Below are 19514 nucleotides of genomic sequence, written 5' to 3'. Positions count from 1 at the left end.
CAGGTGTTTGTTTAGCAGTCAGTGGTGTAGCGTGGGTTGCCTGTGTCCGGGGCATGCGCATTCAACTGCCTAGCAGAGATTGCAGCCAGAGAGATAAGAAGAGTTGTTCTGTTGTCTGAAGAGGTCACTTCCTGATTTGCAAGGAGAAGCCGTTTTTAATGGAGCTCAATGACGGAAGCACACAACTATATTGAGGCAGCACCAAGTGTCGAATTTTTGCACCCCCTAACAATTTTGTGCCTGAGGCAACCACCCCCTGCCTCCCCACACTATGCCACTATTAGCAGCTTCCACTGGAACTAAAGCTTTCAGAACAGTAGTACTAACCCTTTGGGATACACTTCCTGTTGGAATTAAACAGGCACTTGCAAATCCTGATCTGTTCCATTGTTTGCTGAAAACATTTATGTTCTGTCAAGAGTGTTTAGAGAACGCACTTAATTGAATTCCTTGTTGGATCACTTGATCCTGTCCATTTGCAAAATGAAATGTGACTGTAGATTTTGCTTTAATTTGGGGAAACACTTCCACAATATTTTATTATAATGAGCTGCTGGTTCAGAAATGCCTTTATAAGTAAAAGTGAATATTCACATGTAATGGCGTCAAGCTAGCAGTCACCTTTCCTGTATTTGTGCATTCGGTTCTTCCTATCAAATTTCAAGTCACGTTGACATCACTTTGGATTCATAACCAGTTCAATATAAGCTTCACCATTTCTTCACTACCTAAACCACCCCCCCCCCATTTAAATGGCAACCATGTTGTGACTGGTGCCTTCTTCTTCTTCTTCTTCTTCTTCTTCTTCTTCTTCTTCTTCTTCTTCTTATTATTATTATTATACCACAGGTCTCAGGGTGGTTCACAGAATAAAATCTAAATATAAAACCACAAAATGCATAATCAAAATAAAAACAACCACCCAACAGCACTTGAAATGCACCCACAGGTCTCAAAAGCTTGAAAAACCTCTGATATGACAGCATGGGCACTGCCAAAACACGTCTTGTTTTAGTTATTTCATACCAGGACCAGATGTAGGTTTGATGAGGCCCTAAGCTACTGAAGGTAATGGGGCCCTTTATATGCCCAGCTGCCCTTTGTCAACAACAAATTGTCACTGTTTTCTGTGTTGAATATATGCTATATGGTAATTTATGGACCTAACAGGTATCTAAAGCCATTTGCACATAACAAAATATGTATTTTATCAAAGTAATTGTTGAACTGAAATACAATGAAGAAGTATATTAATAGTGAAATACAATGAAGAAGTATATTAATAGTGAAATAACTATTAAGCTCTAACTTAAAATGATTTTTTATGCATAACAAACTTAATAATGCAAAACAAAAAAAAATCCTTCCAGTAGCACCTTAAAGACCAACTAAGTTAGTTCTTGGTATGAGCTTTCGTGTGCATGCACACTTCTTCAGATACACTGTGTATCTGAAGAAGTGTGCATGCACACGAAAGCTCATACCAAGAACTAACTTAGTTGGTCTTTAAGGTGCTACTGGAAGGAATTTTTTTTGTTTTGACTATGGCAGACCAACACGGCTACCTATCTGTAATTAATAATGCAAACACATTGGCATTACATCGTAGGAGCCTACACAGCACATAACACTGTTGCTGTACGTAGGTTTTATTTTATTTGTTTTTTATCTTATATTTTGGAAATGTACATCCAGTTATTTTCCTTTAATTTTTTTTTGAGGCCCACAAGAGAGTGGGACCCTATGCCAGGCTTCCTCATCCTCGGCCCTCCAGATGTTTTGAGACTACAATTCCCATCATCCCTGACCACTGGTCCTGCTAGCGAGGGATCATGGGAGTTGCAGTCCAACAACATCTGGGGACCTACAGGTTGAGAACCGCTGCAAGCTAGAACTTGTTTAGGTTATATGTAAATCCAGCACTGTTCCATACTACATAAACCAAATTCAAAACTTTACCCATTTCCTTCGTTCTGCAGTATATAATTCCATTAAAATGCTTGGCAGGTTAAACCAAGCCATTATTGTCCTAGAATAATCAATGTCTCTTAGCATGTTAAAGCCACAGACAATTGCAGAGTTTCCCCCCTTATCTGTTGGATTCTCACCACCTCCCTGTCCCTCCTATCAAAATACACAAAGCTCTTGTTTATTTGTTATCATTAAGGTTTCTTGCTGGGACACTAGTCTCCCCCAGTCTCTTTTCCATGCATGTATGCTTCTAAGCAGGGCAGTATAGATGCTCATCAGATGCCCAATATACATCGTAGATCATTTCTAACACACACAAAAAATGCAATTAAGATAATGCTAATGACTTTATCAGATATATTTTTTTTAAGTAGTTGAATGAAGTCATGGAATTTGGCTCATAGCAAGAGATCTCTCTACACACTTTTTATTTATGACTTGCTTTCCACCTACGCTGACACAGCTGGGAATTTACAACGGCACCAAAAGCATTACAAGTAGTAACCTCAGAAATTCCACATTTTTATCGGGCTGCATTATTATGGAACGTTTGTCATGCAGCCCAAACGCTGTCAGTTCTGTAAGTGATTTACGGCAACATCAGAAAGGGAAAAAAAAAACCCGAAACAAAAAACACGGGGGAAGGGATAGGAACTCATCCCTGTATTGGACCCTACTGCTTCAGAAGATATTCCTGCCACATCATGCAAACGCATATCAGGAAAATGTGGCTGAAGAGGTCTAAAAGCAAAGCCCAACCTTTTCTAAGCCGTACTCCTATGCCAGTCTACCCAACAAATTCATTGAGACTTTCTCCAGAATCACAGGTTGTATAAAACATCTGTTGAGGGAAATATATTGATTTTAGGTCCTCCCTGAAAAATACACACAATAAAGATGCAGCCAAGGGTGAACATAATTATTTAACAGGTGGGGCTCAATGAGAACACTGGTTTAATATTTGATAATATACAGATGCACACAAATCAAAGCAGCAACAACAAAAAATGAAGCAGTGTCTAAGCAGTGTCCATTAAAGCTAGTGAAATTCTAGGTTGCATCCACCGAAGTATAATGTCCAGATCAAGGGAAGTAATAGTTCCACTCTTTGCTGCCCTAGTTAGACCCCACCTGAGTACTGTGTCCTGTTCTGGGTGCCACAATGTAAGAAGTGTTAAGTTGTGGGTGAACATATCAGACGACACAGCGATTCTTCAAACAGCTCTTGTTTATTCACAGGCCCAAACAGAACTCAACTGAAGGGTTCAGTCAGCCTGCTTATATAGAGCTCCAGTACAACGTAACTCTAACAATTTTCTAAAACTATCCAATCACCGAATGTCACTTTCGATCCCTTATTTGCATAACTATCTACAATATCCCCCTGCTGGCCCAGGGTGAGAACTTCAGTACATAACAAGAAGGATATTGACAACCTGGAACGTGTGCAGAGGAGGGCGAAGAAGATAATAAAAGGTCTGGAGACCAAGCCTTATGAGGAATGGTTGAGGAATGTTTAGCCAGGAGAAGCCTGAGAGGTGATATAAAAGCCATCTTCAAGTATCCGAAGGGGATTCAAATGGTAAGAAAAGAGCTTCTGACGAAACATTCTGTCATTTCAAACTCATGTCCTATCACCTGCGCTACACCTGTATGAATATCAAGCCACAAACTTTATTTTATATCTGTGTCAGAAGGAAAAATAGCATAACATAGCTCTGCATTCCATGAGCGCAGAGTGTCAGGGCCAACCGTTTAGCCTCTTTCTAACTAATAAAACTCAGGTGCCTGAAACTGTGTGCGGAAGCAAACTAAAAATATATTTTTGCAATGTTTCTACCTCCAAAAATTAATGTGTGACAACATGTACTCTGGAACTGGTTCCTCCATACAGGCACATATCAGAATGAAGGGTGCCTTGTGAAGAAATCATAGTTCTTCCTTTCAAAATGTGCACAAACAGTGTATTTGTCCAGAGGCAGCCTTCACAGCCAACACAAGCGGCAAATGTTCTTTTACTCAGGAATTCCATCTGTAAGACATCTTAAGAGGTCCTCAGTGTCCAGCAATTGGGAGTTGACAATTGAAACTGGAGCTCCTCTAATAGCTGAAAAGTGTTGCAATATGCTTAAGAGCATGATACACTTAAGCACCATTAAGGCCCATTGATGTTCATAGGAGATTTAAGTACAGTATATGCCTATTTGCTCTACTTAAAATCAATGGAAATCAGAAGTGCCCAACTTTGGGTAGCTGGGCCTTCTGACAAGATGTAAAGCCATAATACGAAAAGCAGAATTTTACACTTGTTCGGGTCCCACCCTCCTCTATTTTGGCTTGGTGTCAATTCTTTCTCCTCTTATCTGGAATTTCCCAGGATTGGAAAGCCAACTTGTTGAAAGCCCTCGTCTAGGAAGAAGAGGAAAAGAATCCCAAAGTCTGCCTATCTATGCACATCTCACCATGCAGATCTTTAGCTCTTTAGTCTAACGTATGGGTAGGCAAACTAAGGCCTGGGGCCAGATCCGGCCCAATCACCTTCTCACCTTCTAAATCCAGCCCGCGGATGGTCCAGGAATCAGCGTGTTTTTACATGAGTAGAATGTGTCCTTTTATTTAAAATGTGTCTCTGATGTTATTTGTGGGCCTGCCTGGTGTTTTTACATGAGTAGAATGTGTCCTTTTATTTGAAATGCATCTCTGGGTTATTTGTGGGGCATAGGAATTCATTCATCCCCCCCCCCCCAAAATAGAGCCTGGTCCCCCACAAGGTCTGAGGGATAGTGGACAGGCCCCCCTGCTGAAAAAGTTTGCTGACTCCTGGTCTAACTGTCTGTAAAATTAAACTCTGATCTGTCATTAGTGTAACTTTAGATAGAAGTATTGAAAATTGTTGAGTATGAGCATCCAGTGAATAATGAGATTACTCTTAGGAAAGTGAGTATAGGATCACACCATGAGCAAGCAAATCTAATTTAGGGTTTCTTGCATTACTGTCTCGGAGCTGTGTGTCTAACCCTAGAAAAATTAATTTCTTTCAAAACACCGTTAATTATCCCCAAATGCTGATATCAGTGTCTGCCACCACATAACCACATCTGGCAACAATGAAGACAAATTAACAATAACAGTCAGAAAACCTGGCAATTTGATAAACAAAAGCATGAAAAATCCATTCTGTACAGTTAGACCGCCGGTGACTGAAGATGGATTAGCTTCCTGTCTCCAATGCTAGGGCTGAAATTAAAGAGGGAAATTACACTGCAATCTGGATGCCAGGTTCCTGGATGGGGAGAAAAAGAGAGAGCTTTGCCTTCACTGGGAGGGGCAATGGGGAGGGGAAAGGACCTTTTGCTCCAGACTTACTCTCTGAAAGATGCAGCCTACAGAGTTCTGTTCCAACAGCTGCTTTCAATTAAGCTTTAAAAAGTCTGACAACTATATAAATTTGCACCTTCAAAGTGAAGGGATTTTTTAATATATTTTTTAAAAAGAGACTCATAATATTAGCCTACAGGGAGCCACATGGGTCTAAGCACATTGTTGAGATGAGGATTCACAACTTTCAGGAGCCCTCAAGTAATGAAAACAGATGGGGGAGTGTAAATTAGGCTTTCAATACCTTGACATACATTTCTTACCACTCCCACCATTCTTGCTTAAAAATGGCGTGGTTGCAGGGTTCCCCCACTTAAAACCTGGTCTAGATGAATTGTACCATTTAACTGAAGAATACTTAAATGTGTATTTTTAAGACAATAGGGAATTATGTGCTTCCTCCATAAATTGGCCTCCAATTCCTATCAACTGCAGCTACCATGGTCAATGGTCAAAAATTGTAGTTCAGCAGTATCTGGAGGCCACAGGTTAGCCACCCCTACTTTACTTTAGAGTAATACATTTACCGTTTACCTTCCCGCCAGAGCGGTACCTATTTATCTACTTGCACTCTGACGTGCTTTCGAACTGCTAGGTTGCCAGGAAATACAGGGATAACCTCGACTTAATATAGGGCTGCAAATACAATGGCTTCTCTGTAATATATAAATTTTGCACATGCAGGGAGAGTAGAGAACGTTTTCAAGGAAGCCCTCTACTGTGTGCATATTTGGAGGTGATGAAAATCATACCACACACCCTGAAAAATATTTGAGTCCCCCTTAACGCATTATACACAGAGACGCGGGTGGCACTGTGGTATAAATCAGCAAGCCTAGGGCTTGCTGGTCAGAAGGTCGGCGGTTCGAATCCCCGCAACAGGGTGAGCTCTCGTTGCTCTGTCCCTGCTCCTGCCAGCCTAGCAGTTCAAAAGCATGTCAAAGTGCAAACAGATAAATAGGTACCACTCCGGCGGGAAGGTAAACGGTGTTTCCGTATGCTGCTCTGGTTCGCCAGAAGCGGCTTAGTCATGCTGGCCACATGACCTGGAAAAACTGTCTGCAGACAAACGTTGGCTCCCTCAGCCAGTAAAGCGAGATGAGCGCCGCAACCCTAGAGTAGTTTGCGACTAGACTTAATTGTTGGGGGTCCTTTACCTTTACCGCATTATACACAATCATTTTACCAATATACTGAGTGCATCGAGGGGTGCAGGTGGTCAAATCCACAGGCATAGGATGTGGGATACAGTGGTGCCTTGCAAGACGAAATTAATCCGTTCCGCGAGTCTCTTCGTCTAGCGGTTTTTTCGTCTTGCAAAGCAAGCCCACTGACGGCTTAGTGGATTAGCACTATTAGCGGCTTATCAGCTTTTAGCGGCTTATCAGCTTAGCGGATCAGCTGATAAGAGGTTTAGCGGCTTAGAAAAAGGGGCGGGAGGAAAAAAAAACCCACAGGAACTCGCAAGACATTTTCGTCTTGCGAAGCAAGCCCATAGGGAAATTCGTTTTGCGAAGCGCCTCCAAAACAGAAAACCCTTTCGTCTAGCGGGTTTTCCGTCTTGCGAGGCGTTCGTCTTGCGGGGCACCACTGTATCTGGCTTGGCAGTGCTATATGAGCAAAGAACCTTGAGCTTGTAGTCTCAGGATGATCATACCAGCAGTGTTAATGCGGCTGCAAAACACAGTTTTAGGCTGCATTAACAGAACCATTGTTTCCAAGACTCAAAAAGTAATATTTCTAGCCATACCTCATCTGGAATACTGCATAAGGTTCTGGTCACAGCATTTTAAGGAGGATATAGACAAATCAGAAAAGGTTCAGAGGAAGGCAACAATGCTAATCAGTGGTTGTAGGAAGTAACTTGTCTCTAGAGTAGCACTGAGGAATCTCTGGCCCGCAGGCCTAATGAAGGCCTCGTTTGGTCCATGAGTTTGCTTAGGCCAAACCATGATCACCTGTCCTGTATGATCTCAATGTGGGACAAGTACAGATGCAGCTCCCTACCAAAAGGGACCAGCTGCCCATCACCTTCAAAACCCTGTGCTTTTGCCCTTTCGGTTTGTGGAAAGGTAGTTTCCCCAAAGGCATTGGGACCTGTGATTTTTAACTTGTAACCTGGAATGCACTGTGGACATCAAAACTGTTCTGGATCTTACCAAACTGGGTGGACAAGCATTGAAACGGCAAATGCGATTCAACATAAGCAAGTGTTAAGGGAGGTAAGGTAAAGGTAAAGGGACCCCTGACCATTAGGTCCAGTCGTGGCCGACTCTGGGGTTGCGGTGCTCATCTCGCTTTATTGGTCGAGGGAGCCAGCGTACAGTTTCCGGGTCATGTGGCCAGCATGACTAAGCCGCTTCTGGCAAACCGGAGCAGCGCACGGAAATGCCGTTTGCCTTCCCACCAGAGAAGGTACCTATTTATCTACTTGCACTTTGACGTGCTTTCGAACTGCTAGGTTGGCAGGAGCAGGGACCGAGCAATGGGAGCTCACCCTGTCGCGGGGATTCGAACCGCCGACCTTCTGTTCGGCAAGTCTTAGGCTCTGTGGTTTAACCAACAGCGCCACCCGTGTCCCGTTAACGGCAAAACAGTCTAACTTCCCATCTACAGTGGTACCTTGTGTTGCGTAACCTCCAGGTTCAGGTTACAGGTATACTTCCAGGTTTCGCCGCTCATGCATGTGCAGAAGCACTCTATCGTGCCACGCATGTGTGCAGAAGTGGCGCCTCTAGTTATGGATTTTTAAGGTTGCACACGGCACCCCAAAACGAATAAAATCCGTAACCAGAGGTACCACTGTACAGCTTTGGAGTCTGAACTGACAGTGACTGATGGCAAAAGTGTTTGGATATGTGCAGTGTAGCCCCACAAGCCCATCAGAGTGTTTTGGCTCAAACAGAGCAGGGTGCCTTTTGCTGTTTTCGAGTGAGGATACATAAGTAGTAATGTTCCCAGTTACTTCTTTACAATTAGAAGATTTCATCAGCTGTAAGCTTTGTTCCATTCCTAGGCAGCTAACCTTCTGAAAGTATTCTGAAAATACTTTATTGGGGTATGCTTTCATAAAGCAGGCATAACAGACTGTTGAATGACTTGGTAAACAGGGTTTAAAACTATTTTTCGCTCTTTGGCAAAAATAATAATAATTGGATATTGCTACATTTTTAGAGATGATTTTGTTTGGGAAACTGAAATGGTAAAATAAAAAGCATAAAATGATTAACTTATATTCGTCTGGGAATGTTTTGTGGGTGACAGTAAGAGCTGTTCGACAGTGGAATTTGCTGCCAAGGAGTGTGGTGGAGTCTCCTTCTTTGGAGGTCTTTAAGCAGAGGCTTGACAACCACATGTCAGGAGTGCTCTGATGGTGTTTCCTGCTTGGCAGGGGGTTGGACTCGATGGCCCTTGTGGTCTCTTCCAACTCTATGATTCTATTCTATGATTCTATTCTATTCTAAGTGGCACGCAATCAAAGATTCATACAAATCAAACATGTCTGCCTTAAGGAACGCATCACATGTGGATGGGCTATTCTTTTGCATGTGCGAAGCTCTACATACAACTTGGAATTAGGCCAATGTATGGTGGGTTTGAATATGCTGTTGCTCATTTTGCTCTGCAGAACTGTGATGCACATTGGCGAAGCTGCCTAAGTCAAAAGTAGCAGCTCAAGTAAAATAATGAACACTATCTGGAAAAGGAGACTTACAAGTGCCTTTGTTCAGATGCCAAATATTCTGCTATGGGCGCTTATGCACTGTAGTGCAGACAAATTGGTGAAAAGATGGTTGGAGGAGGGAAACGACTTTTTCATTTCTCTGAACATAAAAAGCTGGCTGTATTTTTCTTTTTATTACAGTGGTTCAAGTGCACAAGGCAGCCCAATGTATTAAAAAGTGATATGGAAATATGACCATTTTACCTGCTTACAACTTTGGAATGACCATTAAATGCACACACACACACACGCACGCGCGCACACACACCCCTTGGAAACAAAACTTGTACATATGTTAGTATTCCTTTAGAACACTTTAGCACCCATTTCAACAAAATGAAATCTGTCTTAGTAACAAATGCATAGTTATTATTCACACCGTTAATTTACAAAAAGGTACCATTCAGTTAAAACAAAGCTATAAAATTATTAGAAATATATTCTATAAGGAATGTATAATCTGCATAAAAATGTATAATGTTTTGGCAATAAAACTGCATCTGTATAAAAAAATGTATTTCTTTCTTTCTTTTTGAATCATAGCCCTAATAAAAAACAAGTATGGAGTGTCTTCTTTCCTCTCCTTTTTTAAATAATGTCCACTTTGAGGTAGTATATTCCTTTGGTTCATAAATCAGTTTGCAGGGTAGAGGGGGAGCTATGTATCCAACTCAGAGAACCGAAAAGCAGGAGTCCTAAAATTTTCAGCAGCCTGTCCGTATATACAATTGCCACTGTCCCCTTCATGAAACGTCCGGTCTTTTCTGTTATCATCCTCAGACTCTGAGTCAAAATTCAATGATTCACGAGGATGATTTTGAGAAGCTCTTGGCTGCCAAATTGAAGGCTGCCTACAACTTGAGAAGGAATCAAGCTGATGTCTCCATATAGGTTTCCCAAATGTTCCTGAAAGACACACACAAGAGAGAAAATATGTTTGTCAACTGCTCTCCATTAAGAAGGGACAAAAGGCCACCCCACAGACCAGTGAAATGTTCTTAAATCAGATTCACCTTTCTACCTCTGCCTTTTGACACAGTTAAATGTTGAAGTTAGTAACAAGATGCATTTTTAAAATAGCCAACCTTGAGTTTAGCCAGAGGCGGTATACATGTGGCTGCAGATTTTCACTCAACACTGTCGCCAGCTGGTTGGGGAATTCTGTGTGCAAATGGGTGCTGAATGCTGTATTTCCCAACCCAATGTTGAAATAATAATAATAATTTAATAATTTATTATTTGTACCCCGCCCATCTGGCTGGGTTTCCCCAGCCACTCTGGGCGGCTTCCACAAAGACCAAAAATACACTAATAAGACCAAAAATACACTAATAAGACCAAAAATACACTAATAATGGAGACTGCATCCCCATGGTTCACATTTATTTGCTTTTTCAAAGCTATTTTAACCACTGAAAGCATACCCATGAAAGTGCCGCTTGTAGTAAGAGGAGGCAGCTCTTGATTTCTGCTAAATTCACATGCATCCAAATTCAGATGCAAGCTTCTTGTCCCACTGTCTTCATGCTGAGTGTAAGCAGAGGGGAGCAATTTACTACTTGGAGGGTGTATTCCAGAAATGCTGATATACTGGTCAAAAGGATCTTCAGGCGGGTGGAGATAGGGGTAGCATTCCTTTTCCTTCAAGCAGCTTGAGTCATACAGGTCCGCACACACTGTCCTTTGCTCTGGATTGCAGCCTATACAAACAACATAAGCAAAAAAACAAGGTTGGGTTAGCTTCGCTAAGCAAAAGAGAGCCTTCAAAAAGAGCAATGAAATGCAGCAAACTATTTTAGATATACATATGTAATGAAGATTACCTGTGTGGTATACGTCAAACATATCTGGGCCACATATATTGCTTTTCAAATATATACTTCCTGAAGTTCCCAGATAATGGCATAAGAATGGATCTGTTACAGCTTCCAAGTCATTTTCGCTACAGTTATCTGTATGGCAAATTCCTTCAAAACAGAAATGGTGTATAGGTCAGGATCCCTTTATTTTCACTTTAACAGTCATATGTGAATACATATAATTTTTTATTGATTTCAAAGCAATATTATTTTGAGGTACTCATTTATTTCTTTATTAAGTGTATTTAGAGTCCACCCTTCACCCAGAGGTCCCAGATATCATACTAATTTGAGAACTTAATGAGATTTTTCAGAGTTAGTGGTTTCCAGCGTTAAGAGTTGTGCACCCTTAACATGCAGTTCCACAGAGTCTATTTAGATGGTGTAGCACTGACCACGCTGTGGGACCTCTCAGCTTTCTGTAAAAATGCCCCTAAATTCTAGAAGTAGCTTGTCAAAGGTGTGGAAAAGCTGCTGCTTGGACAGGGTGGTGGCGGAGAAGATCTCCTAACAACATTCCTTACAAAGAACTGGCTGTGCAGCCCTCTAGATCACAGCCATTGCCAGGGTCACTATGATAATGTCCCTTGTCAAGTTAGGTGCACTTATTCTGGCACAAGATTTCCTCAACAGTGAGAGCTATAACAAGGCTGGGGAATCTGTGGCCCACAAGCTGTTGTCCCATCATCTCTGATCATTAGTTGAGGCTGATGGGAGCTGCAAGATTATTATTATTATTATTTACAGTAATACCTCTGTGAACGTACGCCTTGTCTAGCGTCCATTCCAGTGTATGTCCGCAGCAAAGACAGATGTACCAGAATGGGCTACTTCTGGGGTTTGCTGCTTGCGCGTGTGCAGAAGCTCTAAATTGTGCTTCGCGCATGCGAAGAAGCACAAACCACTCCATGCGTGCGCACAGATGCGGCACTTTGCCCTGCGTCCTTTTCAGGCTCTGGAGCGGATCCCAGCTGCAAAACGAGGTACCACTGTATTGTTTATACCCTGCCCATCTGGCTAAGTTTCCCTGGCCACTCTGGGCAGCTCCCAACAGAATATTAAAAACACGATAAAACATTAAACATTAAAAACTTCCCAAAACAGGGTTGCCTTCAGATGCCTCTGGGGGGCCACAGTCTCCCCACCTCTGATCTAGAGCATTAAGTAGGGCACAAAATATGGCTGCCACACCAAGTCCTTCTGTTGCATCTCACAGAAAGAACCAGTGGATACAGACTTTGCCTTCTGGATATGGAAAACTTGGGAAAGTACTAACTTGGAACAAAAGCACCTCTGCATGATGCTGGGGAATGGGGAAAAACTGAACTTATCCTGTCAAGACAGAAAGGTCTCAGCTGACTCTCTTGCTGAAGACGCTTGGTAGCATTCGGATCACTACTGTATTGATGTCCTTGGCCAGTGGTTGAAAAGCTTGGCTCCAGGTGGAAAATAAAATGAAAGAAAATGCACAAGAAAAATCTCCAAGCCATTTCCTGGAAGCACTCCTCAGCAGGATAAAAATGTATGAATTTGCATCTGTAAACACCGATGATCTACTACAGAATGCTAAAAGATGGCAGGTGTTTTGATATTCCAATACCCTTTAAGGGACCATAGCCATTAGTTGACAATTTTCTCATCAACAGAGTCTATTTGTCAAAGAAGGTACCCTCCATGAATTAAGGACAATAGTGATTGGATCTCTAGCTTCGGATGGTACACTTCAACATTTTGAATGCTTACCGCCGCTGTCTCTTTGTTGTAAGAAATATCCTCCCACGGATGAGGATGAAGATACAAAATGATGTTGACTTCCATTCTCCAATGACCCATATCCATCTTGCCTTTCAGCTAGAGTTCCCTGGGATGACAGATAGCTTGGAATATCAGCAGGCAGATTTGTCTCATCTGCGATTTAAGCAAACATGGAGCTATCAGCATCGAGATTCTTTGCCGCATTTTAAGGCTAATGAGCAACAGAGGGATGTATTTGAAAAGCTATTCGCTCTTCTGAATCGGAGTCAAGAGACACAAATAAGCCTGGAAGAAAAACCTCTGTAGGTTAACCACAAACATATTTCAGTCTGCTCTTCCGGTGCCAAGTTTCAGTTTACACACCTGTGTTTGTGATGCTGCAATCTTCATTTCTCCTTCTTGTGTGGTATATGATGACCACCCACACGAGGGAAGTGCCCACCACGCAGCACACCACAGCTATGATCACAACGCCCACAGTGGCCCATCCATCATCGTCCAAAGACGGGGCAGCATTCTGAGGAGAGTCACAGGTTGGTGTGGGAATTACGCTGAGGTGGATGTTGCCTCTCTCTGTCCCAAGAGTATTAGACATTTCGCACGTGTACTTCCCAGCATCTTCAAAGTCTGTGTCCACAATGATGAGCAACTGGTTTCCTGCTGCAAAGAAATGCCTCTCGGTCACCATCAGAGTGCTGTCATCTTTGGTCCAGTTAAGCCGAGGTGGGGGGCTACCACCGGCGATGCACTGCAAGACGGCCGTTTCACCTTTCGTCACCGTTCGGTCCAGCAAAGGCCTCAAAAACGAGGGCGTTTCTGAGGGGGGGGGGCAAATATATGAATATATGAATGTTGCCAAGAATGAATCTTTATTTGCATCAGCCATCAGCAATAAAACAACAATATGATATACAAAGAATAGAAAGAAAAAGTCAATTATATAAAATACATTTTAAGGTTTTGAATCAATAGTCAAATAGAAGAAGAAGAAGAAGAAGAAGAAGAAGAAGAAGAAGAAGAAGAAGAGGAGGAGGAGGAGGAGGAGTTTGGATTTGATATCCCACTTTATCACTACCCGAAGGAGTCTCAAAGCGGCTAACATTCTCCTTTCCCTTCCTCCCCCACAACAAACACTCTGTGAGGTGAGTGGGGCTGAGAGACTTCAGAGAAGTGTGACTAGCCCAAGGTCACCCAGCAGCTGCATGTGGAGGAGCGGAGATGTGAACCCGGTTCCCCAGATTACTAGTCTATCGGTCTTAACCACTACACCACACTGGCTCTCAGTGTGGATCTTATTCTGATTACCCCAGCTAAAAACCTTGCAACCTTTGCTGTCACCTGCTCATCTTGATCTGCCAAGAGAAAGGACACTGTGGCAGTGGCTGGGCGACCCGGAAGGGACAATAAAAGAGGGGTGATAATCTCATTCCTCAAGTCTTTATAAAGAGTGCAAGCCAGAAGGGCATGCGCCACCAATTCGGTACTGCCATCTCCGCAAGGACATAAGCGTTTTTCGTGTGGAATCTGTTGGAATCGTCCCTCAAGTACAGCCAAGGGCAATACAGTCAATCTTGCGAGAGTAAAAGCGCGTCTGTATTTCAGAATTGCTAGGTTATGCAGATAGGGTGCCAGAGAGTTGAAATGGGAAGGTGGAAAATAGTCATAACATGGGCAAAATTTCCTTATTGTGGCCAGGTTCTTCTGATGCTCGATATCATTTAGGCGCTGACAAATTAGACTGTTTGCTTTACTAAAACCCAAAGTGAGTAGCTGTTGTGGTGATAAACCACAAGTGAAGTTTTTGACAGACAATTTTAGTCCAGGCGCTCCTGTGACAATCTTGCAACACTAGGGATATTAGACTGGGGGGCGGGGGGATTTAAGTCCAAGTCCAAAAATATCTCTAAAGCTTTAATCATGTTACCAGCAAGCAAAGACAAAGGGGCACCCCCAGTGTTCAGTTGGCAATCACATTTTATCTTACCTAACACTGTTAATGTTGCATTAGCAGAGATGCTCCCAGCAGTGTTCTGAGCTGTGCAGCTGTAGACACCAGTATCTTCGATTTTGACATCCACTATAAAGAAGACATCGTCCTCAGGCATCACGTGCATGCGTCTCTTACGTGCTGCGGGAAAGTCAGTGCCGCCATCTTTCTGCCAAGCGATCTGGGGCACCGGGTGGCCGACTGCAGCACATTCCAACCGTGCCATCGCCCCTGCACGGATGGTGAGGTCCATGGGCATCTTGGTAAATGAAGGAAGCACTACAAAAAACACAAAAGATGCAAATATATACAAGTGAGTTTTCTTATTAGATAGTGTAGACCACAGTTTTCAGTATGGCCACACAATGTAATTGGAATCGGTGTCACCATCGATTCATGGACAGTTGTTTCCCCTGCTCTCTAACAGCTCAACTAGGTCTAGATTTTTTAATGCCCAACTCCGAAGGAAACATCTGCAAGCTGCTTTTGAAATAAGGACTGATTTCAGGGAAGCACATACAGGGCAATCATTTCCTCATCCCAGGCACTAGCAGCATAACATTACGAAGTGGCTGCTTGCTATGCTATCAATTCTGTTGCTGATTCTCTAGTTTATTTGGGGATAGATGAACCTGTCAATATCAGTTTCTCTCGGTGTGCCTTGTTTCTTCATCAGATTTTTTTTTTTATAAAAAAATTGTCTGCATGAAAATCTGTATGCAATTCCTGCCGATATGCACATTCTGCATTCATACTGTGATTTGAGAAAGGCACCACAAAATTTGTAGATGTGCATATTTTGAATGATTGCTGCCTCCTGGTTTATGCATTAATTCTGGGAGTGTGAGTCATGTGAATTTCTCCCCCATGATACTGTATTTCATTTTACTTGAATATTTGACTGAATGGTCTCCTTAACTGGGTATATCTTGGATGGCAATTCTTTGAATCTTTGATGAACCAAATGCAGTCTACTTTATATAAATAATTTCTAAAGAATCAAATGAGGTTAAACAGGTTGTGACGTACACAACTCGGGAAAACATATATATGAATTAATCTTATTTTAGACAGACCGTATTCATTCACATTTCACTCCAATTAATTAATTAGTTAATTCTGGGACAACTTTGTTGGATATAACCTACTGAATCCCAGATAAATATGGTTTTGGTGCATTCAAATATAATGTGCTTTCACATTTGTTCCCCATGTGTCCAGAGAAGGCAGCCAACAGCATCTCAACTTCCAGTATCCAAATATTTCGGGTGATGCCTTTTGGATTACATATCATATGATTTTTGTTTAATATACAGGTAATCTCAAGATGCTTACTGTTCACTGTGAGTTTAGCTTTGACAGAGTAGGATGAGCCAAAGTGATTTGAAATAACACACTGATATTTCCCCTCGTTGCTGAATTCCACATTGCGCAGCCTAAGAATGGTGGTATATTCCATCACTTCGCCGCCCTGTGCCCTGAGATGTGCGTAATTCTCCATTTCAGCATCATGCAGCAATTCATTGTCCTTCTTCCAAGCAAAAGTCATCGGGGAATCACTGCTGCTGGCGGCTGAACATATAAAACTTAAATTGGAACCTTTGATTGCTGACTGAGTTTCAGGCTGTACAGTTATCTGTGGCTTCGGAAAATCATCTGTGAATATAAGAGCAAAGGGGGGGGGGGAGAAATGAATTGCAATAAGCTCAGAGACGAAAGTGAGAGACCAGACTAGACCTTTAATTATAGGTTTGGAAGAATCAAGTACTTAAAAGAGATATGATGCAGATTTCCAATCAGCAGTCTAAATCATGGGTGGCGAACCTTTGACTCCAACTCCCATCATCCCTGACCATTTGCTACAGTGGCTGGGGCCTGATGGGAGTTGCAATCCAACATCATCTGCAGGGCCACAGGGTCCCCCATCCCTGTTCTAAATTGTACTCTTGAGGGAGGTTCTTTTACCAATAGCTGGGGAAGCGGGTGACGCTAAACCACTAAACCTCTTGGGCTTGCCAGTCGGAAGGTTGGCAGTCAAATCGACAGGGTGAGCTCCTGTTGCTCTGTCCCAGCTTCTGCCAACCTAGCAGTTCGAAAGCACACCAGTGCAAGTAGATAAATAGGTACCGCTCCGGTGGAAAGGTAAACGGCGTTTCCGTGCGCTCTAGCTTCTGTCATGGTGTTCCGTTGCGCCAGAAGCAGTTTAGTCATGCTTCCCACATGACCCGGAAAACTGTCTGCGGACTAACGCCGGCGAACAGCATCTGGTGGAACACTAGTTCTCCATCTCAGGTCTACAGAGTAACTTTGTACTTGAGTTCATCTCAGAAACTGTGTCCGTCAAAGGCACCAGCCTTTCCCAAATAAGGAAGCAGCACACATACACAAATGGATCCTCTGTTTCTTGTCTACAGAAAGAGGACGTTGCTGGATTGGCTGGGGCAAGCAAGCTCAGGCCTCCCATTCCCTCTGATGTTTGGTCATGCTGCTTCCGCATGTGGTTGGGGGTAGGTGGGGCTAAGGGAAGATAAACAGGGCTCTACTGAATCCCATTGGGAAATTGTTGTACTCTGAACACTATAACGTTTTGACCAATCAACTAATGTTTAGCATTTCACTCAAAAAGCAGAAGTACACTCCAATTGCAATCCTCTATGCATTTATCTGACAGCTGAGTCCTACTGAACTCAATAGAGCTTGTTTCTGAATAGCCTAAGATTGTGCTGCCAGTTTCCACCGCTTGTCAGCTATTGGCTTTGCCACTCTGTCAAGGGAGTAAGAGGTGGCATGTTAAAAGTCAGGTTCCTGGCCTGGTGTAAAATTTCATTGCTTATAATCGCAGCAACTTCCATATTGCCTTTTCACCTTTGGGTTGTGCAGCTTTGGCCCATGGAATACCAGCTGACAACTTCTATTGCATAATCATATGCTGATCATACACAACAATGGATCAGCAAGATTATTTTATATTTTAAATCTCATTTTCACCTTCTTTTTTGAAAAAATGCCTTTAGGTCTGAAATTTATCATATTTTGATAGCTGGGAGAAGTACAAATTACATCAATTTCAAATTATAAGGACAAAGGAACTGGTAAGCACACAATTTCATTTTGTTAAAATGCCCTGTTTCTGTTTCCTCGGCTTCTTTTCTTTACAGAACTTTAACCTGGCATGTTGAATTAGCTTCTAAAACCACATACATACAGAGAGAGTTGTTTTCATTAAATTTAGAAAGGCATGTGGTATTTTTCTCCTGCTGAGCAATCATTTTAATGAATGCAAGGATGAATATTTAAATTACTGTCATTCAGCTGCAAGTTCTGAGAATTAAGGAGCACAATTCTTTTTGACTGAAAATATATCTTTAAGCAACATTTCCCACTGAAACATTAACGTGACAACTAGGCTATGGAGATCAAAAAGTGTTTATTAAATTCAATTAATTTGTTTAGTCCATTAAAGAAACCAAATTTTTGTCCAGTTTTTGGTATATGCTGCAAAGAAAGTTTAATTCAAACAGTAACTGTCTCAATTAGACATGAGGGATTTATTTTAAAAGTTATTAAGAAGCCGTATTGCAATGATGCTTTAGCATATATATTTGTAATGTACCACATTTCGGTGCTTCCCAGCTGAATGCTTGTAACATTGGTTCAGCTGAAAGCATGTCTCTTTCTTGTAGAAGTGATTTTTTGTGGCTTAATTTCCCATCTCTAATAATGGGGTCAATTATGCTTTTGGACCTATAGTTTCATTAGTTATATTTTACAGCTCTTCAGAGCAAGCCATGGTAGGTTTTTCTTTTTACAAAAGCTGCATTTCTGCTGCCCGTTATGCATTCATAAATCATTTTCTTTTAATGCCAGTGTTAACTGTGTACAAAACTCCAGCCCAAGTTTGCTTAGGGCCACCAACTATGGCCATTAACTGTGGCTATGAAAGAACACTTTTGATAGTGGTTCAATGAGCAGCACGTTCATGAGCAGCACAAAAATAACAGAAATCCTAGACCTGAACCTTCCTGCTATTCAGCACTGGTGTGTTTTTCACTGTAAGAAAGATAAACCAGAGTTAACCCCTCAAAAATCCACAATGCATGTCAGATTGTTTGCTCTTTCTGGTCAGTTCCCGTTACCACAGGCTCCCTGCTTCTTTAAAACATGCTCACATTTCATTGGCTGTCAGGACTGGACAACCTCCCTCCCTTCCATTGTGAACCGAGAGATGCAAAGATATTCTCACTGTGAGTAAGCTGATGCAGCTGCCCTCCAATAGGGTCTAATGAGGAAAGTGCTCACATCATTAGGGCTGGGCGATATATCATCCAAAATCACTTTGAAGTCCATATTAGGATATCCGTTTCATAATTTTTGACCTGGCGATATATCGCGAATCATGATTCGTGTGCTATGCCAAAAACATAACTTGAGAAAAACCATAAAGACAGCCAATGTCCCCACATAAAGGTAAAGGGAACCCTGACCATTAGGTCCAGTCGGGACAGACTCTGGGGTTGCGGCGCTCATCTCGCTTTAGTGGCTGAGGGAGCTGGCGTACAGCTTCCAGGTCATGTGGCCAGCAAGACTAAGCCGCTTCTGGCGAACCAGAGCAGCACACGGAAACGCCGTTTACCTTCCCGCCAGAGCGGTACCTATTTATCTACTTGCACTTTGACATGCTTTCGAACTGCTAGGTTGGCAGGAGCAGGGATCAAGCAACGGGAGCTCACCCCATCGCGGGGATTCGAACCGCTGACCTTCTGATTGGCAAGTCCTAGGCTCTGTGGTTTAACCCACAGCGCCACCTGCATAATTCCATTCTTATTTCGGACACTGTGCT

At 42.4% G+C, this 19514-nt stretch overlaps 1 protein-coding gene and 2 long non-coding RNA genes across 3 annotated transcripts in view; 1 reads left to right on the top strand and 2 right to left on the bottom strand.

The window, feature by feature from the left end:
* The window catches only part of LOC307226047, a 348766-nt gene that overhangs the window by 17480 nt on the left and 311772 nt on the right, over positions 1-19514 (bottom strand). The window lies entirely within an intron of this gene.
* Positions 6780-9586, top strand: LOC307226026. The gene is made up of 2 exons (XR_013843266.1): positions 6780-8606; positions 8815-9586. It is a non-coding gene; the product is annotated as an uncharacterized lncRNA (long non-coding RNA).
* LRIG3 (leucine rich repeats and immunoglobulin like domains 3) overlaps positions 9181-19514 on the bottom strand; it is a 54309-nt gene continuing 43975 nt past the window's right edge. Inside the window, exons 13-19 of the mRNA XM_079994112.1 lie at positions 16010-16330; positions 14672-14953; positions 13051-13503; positions 12676-12840; positions 10897-11040; positions 10498-10773; positions 9181-9979 (exon numbers count right to left, since the gene is read on the bottom strand). Coding sequence (XP_079850238.1) covers positions 9732-9979; positions 10498-10773; positions 10897-11040; positions 12676-12840; positions 13051-13503; positions 14672-14953; positions 16010-16330 — 1889 coding nt within the window. The 3' untranslated portion in view covers positions 9181-9731. The remainder of the gene's footprint in view (positions 9980-10497; positions 10774-10896; positions 11041-12675; positions 12841-13050; positions 13504-14671; positions 14954-16009; positions 16331-19514) is intronic.

The sequence above is a fragment of the Podarcis cretensis genome (genome assembly GCF_951804945.1).
Source record: "Podarcis cretensis genome assembly, chromosome: 10".
Taxonomy (NCBI): domain Eukaryota; kingdom Metazoa; phylum Chordata; class Lepidosauria; order Squamata; family Lacertidae; genus Podarcis; species Podarcis cretensis.
Note: the sequence above shows the minus strand (reverse complement) of the source record. Positions and strands in the feature narration are given on the sequence as shown.